Below are 9933 nucleotides of genomic sequence, written 5' to 3' on the forward strand. Positions count from 1 at the left end.
AAACATCATTTTTTATTTTTAAAGACTTTTAACAGACATATCAAAGATAAGGTTGACAATGCAAGTGTTCTATTAAACATCATTTGTCATAAAATAGTCTGAAAACCATTACATTACATAGTTTAGTGTTTAAGTCATGACAATATATAAATATAAATATATATTATATATAGATCAAACAAAAACAAAAAATTAAAAATAGTAGGCAAAACATCCAAAAATCCATTATCAAGGAGGTAGTGTAGTGGTAGTACCTGAAAAAAAAAATGAAAAAAGAATAAAATATTTTTTTAAAATTTTCATTTAAGCACTTAATCCAAACAGACAAAAAAATACCATTCAGATCTCCATTTGCTTCATCTCCATTTCTCCACACAATATCCTTCAATCCAGTAGAAAGGTTCTTGTAAAACTGCATACTCAACAACAAATATATACACATATTAACAACATTTCTCCTGAAAAAGATTTACAAAATTAAAACGAAACATGAATGCAAAAAATTCATGACATTTTTATTTGTATACCTTGTGAAATTCTAATGTATCTCCTCCTGCTTTTCGAACCTCAACCATGTGCAATGAAGGTGCCACTTCAAAAATCTGAAAAGAGCAATATTTTAATACATGATTTTTATATTAACATATATAACTTCCTTATTTTTATAGCCAAAAAAATAGCAAAAAGTTCCAGTTCAATAAAAAACAAAAGTATACCTCTGTTGCAACAGACAAATGACCCTTGCGTCCTGTCTTTTCGCCTTGAAGTTTCAACTGTTGTGAAAAGAAAAAAAAAAAAAAAACCGGGTGTTTAAAACATTAAAATACAAGGTTAAAAAAATGGACCATTTTTTTTAAATTTCTTTCTAATTCACCTTGTAGTTATTTTTCTTGACATCAAATCCAAGTGGTGCAGCAGCTTCTTCTATTTTTGATATAATCTCATTGGCTGGACATTTAGATGTAAATCTTGTTTCACGCTTCACAAGCCCCTATCAAATTGTTTTTTTCCGAATGTAAGGGTAAAATAGTCATTTAATCTCTTTTTGACATAAAAAAGGCAGGAAAATGAATTTTTCCACATTAAGTGCCTAACCTTTACAAAATTCTTACTTCATTTTCTCAAATCATTTGTTAAACATAAATTATTCAGGAATAAAAAAATTACCATTTGTTTTTCAAAAAGAGAACTGAGATTGAGGCCTTGAGATTTAGAAATAAGCTCAAAAGCATTCATGGTGACAGGTTGAGCAGGGCGTTCATCCCGCCTTTCCACTACAAGGATAGGAGAATCCTATATTTCATAAAACAAAACACCATCAATACAAGGAGGGTATAACCGTAAAATGACACATCATCATATCTTAGAGAGAGCATAATCACCCCGGCTTCATTGAAAATAGCATCCACATCAGCAAGACTAACATCCTCTTGTTCAAATCTAGGTGGCACATATCCTTTCTTAAACCATTCATTCTCCACCACTTCAGCTGTTGTAATTCTCTGTCATAAAAAAAAAAAAATTACAATATTGGATTTTGACTTTTTATTTTGACTTAATACAGAAAAAAAACAACTTAATAAACATACTGTTAAAGGATTAGGATCCAGAATCCTTTTGATTAGCTTCTTTGCACTTGAAGAGAACCATGGAGGACAAGAGAAGTCAGCCTTGAATATCTGCAATCACTTCAATTATCTTACAAAATATTCCGATATTAACCCTAATGTAAATGTAAAGGATGCTAGAAATTCAAATACCTTCTTGTATAAAGCCATAAGATTTGATTCTTCAAAAGGAAGGTATCCAGCCATAAGAACAAAAAGAATTACACCACATGACCATAAATCAGCTTTAGCTCCATCATAACCCTTGTTGTTGATTACCTAATCAAATACATAAACCAAACCCTGACAAAATTAGCTTAATCAACATCTGTAATAAAAAAAATATATATGTGGGACCAAAATATAACTTACCTCAGGGGCAACATAATTTGGGGTCCCACATGTTGTGTGTAATAATCCATCTTCCTGTAAAGAAACTTAGTTCAATCCCCCCTATTTTATATTATGGTAATGATGCTTACAAAATATTTGAGAAAATCACATCACACTTAGGGAAATGGAAGGAGAAAGTAAACGAGGGCAAATTAGTAAAAAGCTAGGACTTAATCGGGAAAGTCTCCTTTTTCCTAACTTTCTCTTTTAAGTTGTTCTTTCTGCATTAAGTCAAAGAAAGTCAAAAGGAAACACCCAACGGGTGTTTCTTTTTGACTTAATGCAGAATGAGCGACTTAATAGAGAAAGTTAGGAAAAAGGAGGCTTTCCCGATTAAACCCTAACTTTTTACAAAATTGCCCTCGTTTACTTTCTCCTTCCATTTCCCTAAGTGTGATGTGATTTTCTAAAATATCTTTTAAACATCATTTATCCACACAAAACTTAATGGGAAAAAGTAAGAAAAATAAAACACTCACACGAACTTGTTGAGGAAGTGCACTTAATCCAAAATCAGAAACTTTGAGACAACCAGTTGCATCCAATAGTAAATTTTCAGGCTGAAAAAAATAAAGAAAGTAATAGTGGTGTTTATATAAGAGAAAAGAAGATGTATAAAAACCTTTAAGTAAGAAAAATGACCTTGAGATCTCTATGAAAAACACCACGACTATGGCAATAATCTACAGCATTAATGAGCTGCTGAAAGTACTTTCTTGCTTCATCTTCTTTAAGTCTACCTCTAGTTGCCTGAAAAATATAAGGACATTTTTTATTATTATGCGGATTGTGGAAATATGACATGAAATATATGGACAATTTAAAGCTACCATGAAAACTTACAATTTTGTCGAATAGTTCTCCACCTGTGACAAATTCCAAAACAATGTATATTTTTGTCTTGCTTGCCATAACCTAATACAAAACAACAATCCCTTGATTATGTTAGTGCAAAAAGCTTAAAAATAAACGTAAAAAGGAATGTTTTTCATTAATATGAATTGAAACTTGAAAGGGTAAACTAAGTTTTTATAGAAGATACACATGTGTAATTAATGCTAAGATTCTAATTTCTATATGTGACTTAATAGTGGAAATGTACAGATTGACATACTAACCTCATGCATTCGAATGACATTTGGGTGTCTGATAAGTTTCATTGTTGATATCTCCCGTTTGATCTGCAATTTTCCAAAAGAAATGTTACAAAAACAACTGCAAACAAAAGAAAACACAGAGGAACTAAATCACTGATTATCGAACATGGCAACAGATGGACTTTTCTGTTCAAAAAACAATCCCAGTGCAATTATAAAGAATCAAGCTATAGAGTGAAGAAACAAAACTAGATAACTAAATGATTATTAGATCATATTACAGATTTTCAATATGATCCCTCTGCACTTTAATCATGAAAGAACGAATCGCGAAAGTTGATTGAGATCAGGCACTTGAATGAAGGATTTACGAAATCAACGTTTATGAACAGAGACTCCATACCTGAGTGATCATCTTATGCTTGAGAACTTTCTCCTTATCGAGAATCTTGATGGCAACATTCTCATTTGTTTCAGTATTTCTAGCGAACTTCACCTTCGCAAACGTCCCTTCCCCAAGCGTCCTTCCGAGCTCATACCTACCGACTCTTGTCCTCGAAGGTCGCGACGACGACATCTGTTTACCCCCTCCTTCTAACCCTCTATGTTTTGTATACCAAATGAAACCCCCGTCTGTTATCTATCTATACAGAAATATACAAGTATATTCCTATGAATCTTTGACGATCTTTCCAAAAATTGTATTATTCCATCTTCTTTATTCGAAATCGAAAGAAATATCAAGTTAAGATATGCATATACCATCCATTTTCCCCCGAAGAACTTTTTCAATCAAATCAAAGTCTCTTCTTCTTACAAGGTTGCCAAACCTGAGATCTGGAAACACTCATCTTCCCTAAAATTTCAGATTAAGAAAGGAGAGGAAGCAAAGAGAAAGAAACCCTAGAACGAATTAACCTCGTAGGAACCGCCTTCGAGATCTTCAAACATTAAAGCATGATCATAATTAGCTGAAAACGGGATCACAACATGACAGGTCTTCAATTTCCAAAAATTAAACATTCAAAGAGAAAGATTGGGAAAAATGAATGGATTTTTGGCATGCCAATTTTGGGGAAATTGGGGGGTTTTGAGAATCTTGATCTCTTTGGTAAAAACGGAGGGCAAAACGAAGGGGGTTGACGCACACAGAAATCACAATAATTGAATGGCGTGGTTTTGGTTACTTGAATAAGAATTTCATATTCGCATGAATTCTTCCCCAGTACAACCTCTCTCCCTAATCTTCTAAATTAGTGTATAAAGAATGCTTAATTTTTGTTTTTGTCGCCTTTCATAGAATTATAATATATTCCTTAATCACTAAAATACTAAAATAAAATAAGATCTTTTCATAGATATCATAAAATAATCTCCTTCCTTAAATCTATGCAAAAATCAAAATGTCTTTCTTTTTATAAATTTATTGTGGTTTGGTTAGTTTGGTTTAATTTTTAAAAGATTGATTGGTTGTGTCCATGTGGTTTCAAACAAGCGCCATTAGTCCCTTTTGGTGGATGTCGTTGTTAACAACATTAAGGGCGTGTTCGGCAAAATTAGCTGGTAGCGGGTGGCTTGTAGCTTGTAGCGTTTTATTAAACGCTAAATGAAGTAGCATTTGGATTTGAAACGTTTTGTTTAAAGTAACCGCTAAAAGCTTGTAGTGCCGAACGAGACTTTCTGTTTAAAACGGAGCGTTTTGTCAAACGCTAGAAGCTAGAAGCTCTCAAACACTCCCAAACGCTCCGTGCCGAACACGCCCTAAGTCAAAGTAAAAGACCTATATACATCTTTTTTATTTTTGTTATTCTTCATTTTCCAAAACTATAAAGACCAAATGTATAATTGAGAAAAAACGAAGCAAAATCACTAAAATTTTTAAGAGAAAATTACAAATTTAGCCAAAAATCCTAATTACTTTGTGGAAAATAGCAAAAAAAAATCCCAAATTACAAAAATAGCCCTTAAAATCGTAGATGGATTAAGCCCATCTACGATTTCGCTTTTCCATCCACGAACGTACAAGTGCCTAAAGCACAGATGTGCTTTAGGCACTTGTACTTGCGCAGATGGAACAGTTAATTTGCGATTTCCTTCGGTCCATCTGCGATTTCGTAATGGATTAGTATAAAAACGTTTTTTCTTCATTTTTCACACACACACACTCTCTCTCTCTCTCTCTCTCTGCGATTTCCTTAGAGCCATCATTGACGATTTCTTCAACAATCCCGAAAATATGGTAAGATCTTAACGCATTCTGTGTTTTAATCAACATTTATCAAGTGTAGGTTTTGTTTATTTATGATTTATTCTATTAGTTTTTGAAAAAAAAAATATATTGTGTGTTATTGGGTAATTGTGTTGTATTTGATAGATAGAGTAGTATTTATTAGTAGCCTTGAAGTTTTGATGCTATTTGGTTAGTGGTTGTATGAATGTACAAGTATACAATGCGTAAAGTGTGCATTGGGTAGTTGTACATTTGATAATTTTTTGTTAATAAGTTTAGTGAAATGAGTTTTTTTAATAAGATAATGATTCTTCTTGATTGATGTGGTATTACATTTGCATTTTTTTAGTCTACATGCGGTTTAGTTTTTTAAATTAGTGTTTGTTTACTTGTCGTTACTATGAAAAAATGGTTACAATATGTTGTTGTTTTTCAGCATGATTATAGAAATTTGAATGTTGGTTTACGCATTGTTATGGTTGTAATTTGAATGTTGGTTTATTTATTTCATTTAATATCCGGATATTTTTAAAGAAAGTAGTTGTTTAGTTTTCTAACATGTTGTTTTTCAACATGATTATACAAATTTAAATGTTAAAGCTATTGTCAACCAAAAATGATCGGGGTGCAACATTTGGAAAGTATTGGAGGTGCTACATGGTGCACGACGCGAAAGTTTTAGACAGACCGTATTTGGTTACTTGTTAGACGTCCCTCAATTACAAAGGGACGGGGTGATGTTCTATAAAATGTTTCTTCATCAGCTACGACCGGATGCCGTTTTATCCCTAGATGGCATAAAACGGTTATATTTTAGACTGGGGGATACGAAAATGGTTTATGGTTCGGAAGAGTTTTGTTTGATAATTGGGTTTAATGTTGGTGTGTATCCCAAAATGATTGGGAAAAAGTCTTTAGAAAAAATAGTTGGTAGTAAAAAAAGATGTTTATTGCGGGAACGTCTATTTCCGAACCATACAAATAGTTCGGTGAAAATATGTGAGTTGAAAAGCTTTATTTTAAATCATCCCTTGTTAGAAGCTACCGACAATGATGCAGTTATAGTGTGTCTTATATACGTTTTGTGTGAATAATTTTTGGGAAAAGAAATAAATGACCGGGTGCCGCAAGACTGATTTTTTTTTTTGCTGAGAATTTGGATGTGTTGAACATGTATTTTTTGTCTAGTTTAAAAGTTTCATATTATTAATGTTAATGTACATTATAATTAATTTTTATTATTTGACAGTTTTGCTTGGGGTAGCTATCTGTGGGAGTTTACCTATGATGACCTTGAGGATACGTGGAACAAGATACATAGATATTTTTCACTGCTGGAGCGTCGCCAAACTTTTAAATACTTCGTTTCAGGATTTACGGCGCCATTTAGGGTATACAAATTTATTATTATTTGTAAGATGTTATTGTTATGTTAGTTATTTTAATTTTTATTATTATAATTGTGAAAATTGTAGATATGACAATATGAGATGCTTCCAGCTGTTCGTGCTGGTGGATTTCCATTACGAAAAAACCGAGACACACCTCGGATCAGACGATGGAGTGGTACCAAAAAATTGAAATGGGTTGATGTGAACAAGATTTTTGACATGACAAAGGTTTTTAAATATTATTTTAATTTTAAAAAATTCATGATTGCACTTTTATATGCATTTTTAATATGTCAAACTGTTTTAGGAGGGACGACGACCAAGACATAGCATGTCATCGAGTGATGATGAGATGGCGTCTTCTTATTATATGTCATATCAAGAGTATGTAATATGGTGAACGGAATTCAGTTCCATCTCCAGTACGAGACCATTTTAGGAGACAAGACAAATATTCGTCTAGTATATCTTCTAGTGGTCGCTCTCACGGTAGAGATGGACGTAATGGGAAACCAAACTTAGAGGAGGTGTTGAAACGACTACATGCACTCGAGCAACATGTGTTTATGAACCGAGAACCTACTAAGGTGTTTGTAGAAGAAGTAGATAATGAAAGCATATGGAACAACGTCACTTTTGAGGAACCTGCATAATTCCAAACAAATTTTGGTGAAAATGTTAGTGACACCCTACATTTATGATATAATTTGTTAACAAGTTTGTAAATTTTTGTTAATATTTTATAGCTGAAAATGTAGGTTTTAGATGATGAGGCGATGAATAAAAATAATGCCAATGAAAATGTTTTTGGTGATATTGAAGACGAAAATGTTATTATATATATTACAAATACGATTTAAATTGTTAAATGTTAAGGCGCCTTTCGTTAATAATTATAATGTTTTAATGTAGGAGTTGGACGAGAGGATACACAAAGCAGGGCGGAGTGCGAATCAATTCGATGATGATGTGTTCGCTTTTGATGATAATGAAGTTGAACAGGTTTTTATACTTACATTTATTTTATTGTTTGCTAATAGATTCCTACATTTTTTTTATTAATGATTATATCTTATTAATTTAGGTGTTAGAGGAAGATGTAATAATTACAGGGACCGTAAATCATTTTGATGATCATGTTGTTGATGGCAACGAAGTTACACCCAATAGACCTAGGCTTCGAAATCCATCAAAGTATAGGTGTACTCCTTACACCGAGGTGTTCATTGAATTTAAAAGCTTATATCCTGATTATACGTTTTTATATGAATTATTCGAAACATAATGATTTAAACATTTCAATATTGTTTTAGTTGCACATGACACCAAAGCAAAAACGAAGACCAAAGAAAAAGGTTGATGCCAAATCAACAACCCCCGTTCCTCCTCCAGCATTCACTGTTGTTCGTGACTTCTCGGTTTTGCGCCTGCAACCTTATGTAGCAGGCGGTGAGGTTGTGTTACAAAATTATTTTTTTCATGCATATAACGTGGAGCACCGTTTGTACAATTTTGTATTAGATAGAGAGTTTTGGAGTGCATTGTTTGGGCATACACACAACGGATGATTGGATGAAGCAGTAACTATCTTTTATTTTATTATTGTAATTGCTTTTTATTTATTAATTAATAAAAAAAAGTATCATAACTTTCGCAGCATCTAACAATTTGGATTAGACTGTTGATGGAGAGACGATTTGATAGTGATCAGTACACAATAATGCCTCCAATTTTTTTTTGCTTTCCATGTTCTCGAGGATGGTTTCGATTGGAGGGCGTTTATGTCTGGTATTGCTACATACCCCAACTTCATGGTTCCTTTGTGGAATGTGGATACGGTAAACTGCTATATATTTTTTGAAATTAATTTCATTATTGTCGTTTTGTTTTTGTATTGTGTTATGTAAACATAATTATTATTTTAAACTTTGTATAGGTCCTAATGTCAATTCATTCATTTCCTAATCACTGGTTATTTGGGAAACTACGATTAGAGTCAATGGAAGTGCATCTTTATGACAGTCTCGGTAGGAGTACTTACGAAAAATTCGAGTCTGGTGGAACCTTTAGCAAATTTGCGACTCGGGTGGCAGATCATTTAGACAAGATAAACTACTGGGCACAGAGGAACATCCCAATGATTCCACTGGATATGAAATTCATTTTGGAAACAAATGTTCCCCAACAAAGTAGTGAGTTGGGAGATTGCGTTGTTTTCGTTTGTATGTTTATGGAACAATTAGTTTCAGGCCAACCAATACGTGAACTTATTGATCCAAAAAATGCAGCTTTAGAGTTTCGTCAAAGGATGGCAAAAATTTATTGGGGATCATGTGTTGGTCCTATATATATATATATATATATATATATATATATATATATATATATATAATTGAATGTTGGATTTGATTATCAAGCGTTAAATAATAATTACTTCATACGTAATGTAGTAATAACTTCAATAGTTAAAACATAACAACGACTCCACTATTTTTTTTAACGTTGCAACTTCAAAACTTTAAACATAACAACAAATACACCATGTTACTGACGTTACAACTTCAAAATTATAAAAAAAATTAAAAAGCTTACAACTTGTAACAATAATTGCCAAAAACAACACCCAACTACAAACCAAGGCTATCTTAAACTTCTTATTTTTTGATTGAAAGTGTTTATTAGACTTAGCTACCTGAACTATTACCATAGAAGATTGGTCCTTCTCTTCATCAACCCAACTGATAAACCTGCATTTTGATCCCTGTAAATTTAAAGATAGACAAGAAGAATAATTGTCATATAAATATGAGGGCGTAAATATTAAGGAACTAAAGATCATGATACCATATATGGGCAAGCATAAAATAATCTTCTTGGATTTTTAGTTGTACCCGATATCCTAATGATACGTTCACCTCCGCAATTTCAATATGCCATTCGCCTGATTTATTTGATCAAATATGACTGACTTCACATATAATTTTCATGGAGTGAGTATTACCCATTTATACAAGAATTTTTATTGCAGACAAGTACACTGCCTTGTCATGTCAATCAGTAAAGTTTGACTATGAAATCAACTGGTCTGACTATGAATCCAAAAAGTTGAACTATGAACTGCAGACAAGTATAATGTCTTGTCTTGTCGATCAGTAAAGTTTGACTATGAAATCATCTGGTTTGACTACGAATCCTTCAAGTTGAAATATGAAGTG

General features: G+C 32.6%; 1 protein-coding gene across 1 annotated transcript; it reads right to left on the bottom strand.

The window, feature by feature from the left end:
• Positions 1–67: 67 nt before the first annotated feature.
• CIPK23 (CBL-interacting protein kinase 23) lies at positions 68–4347 on the bottom strand. Its single transcript, XM_079059963.1, has 15 exons — positions 3501–4347; positions 3119–3181; positions 2844–2915; positions 2643–2750; positions 2480–2560; positions 1980–2033; positions 1761–1886; positions 1590–1679; positions 1383–1502; positions 1168–1293; positions 875–991; positions 717–773; positions 528–602; positions 337–412; positions 68–254 (listed from the first exon to the last, which is right to left on the bottom strand). The coding sequence occupies exons 1-15, from the start codon at positions 3672–3674 to the stop codon at positions 229–231; spliced, it is 1365 nt and encodes a 454-aa protein (XP_078916089.1). The 5' UTR covers positions 3675–4347; the 3' UTR covers positions 68–228.
• Positions 4348–9933: the final 5586 nt, after the last annotated feature.

This window comes from Lactuca virosa, chromosome 7 (assembly GCF_052849685.1).
Source record: "Lactuca virosa cultivar CGN04683 chromosome 7, Lactuca_virosa_CGN04683_v6, whole genome shotgun sequence".
NCBI classification, from domain to species: domain Eukaryota; kingdom Viridiplantae; phylum Streptophyta; class Magnoliopsida; order Asterales; family Asteraceae; genus Lactuca; species Lactuca virosa.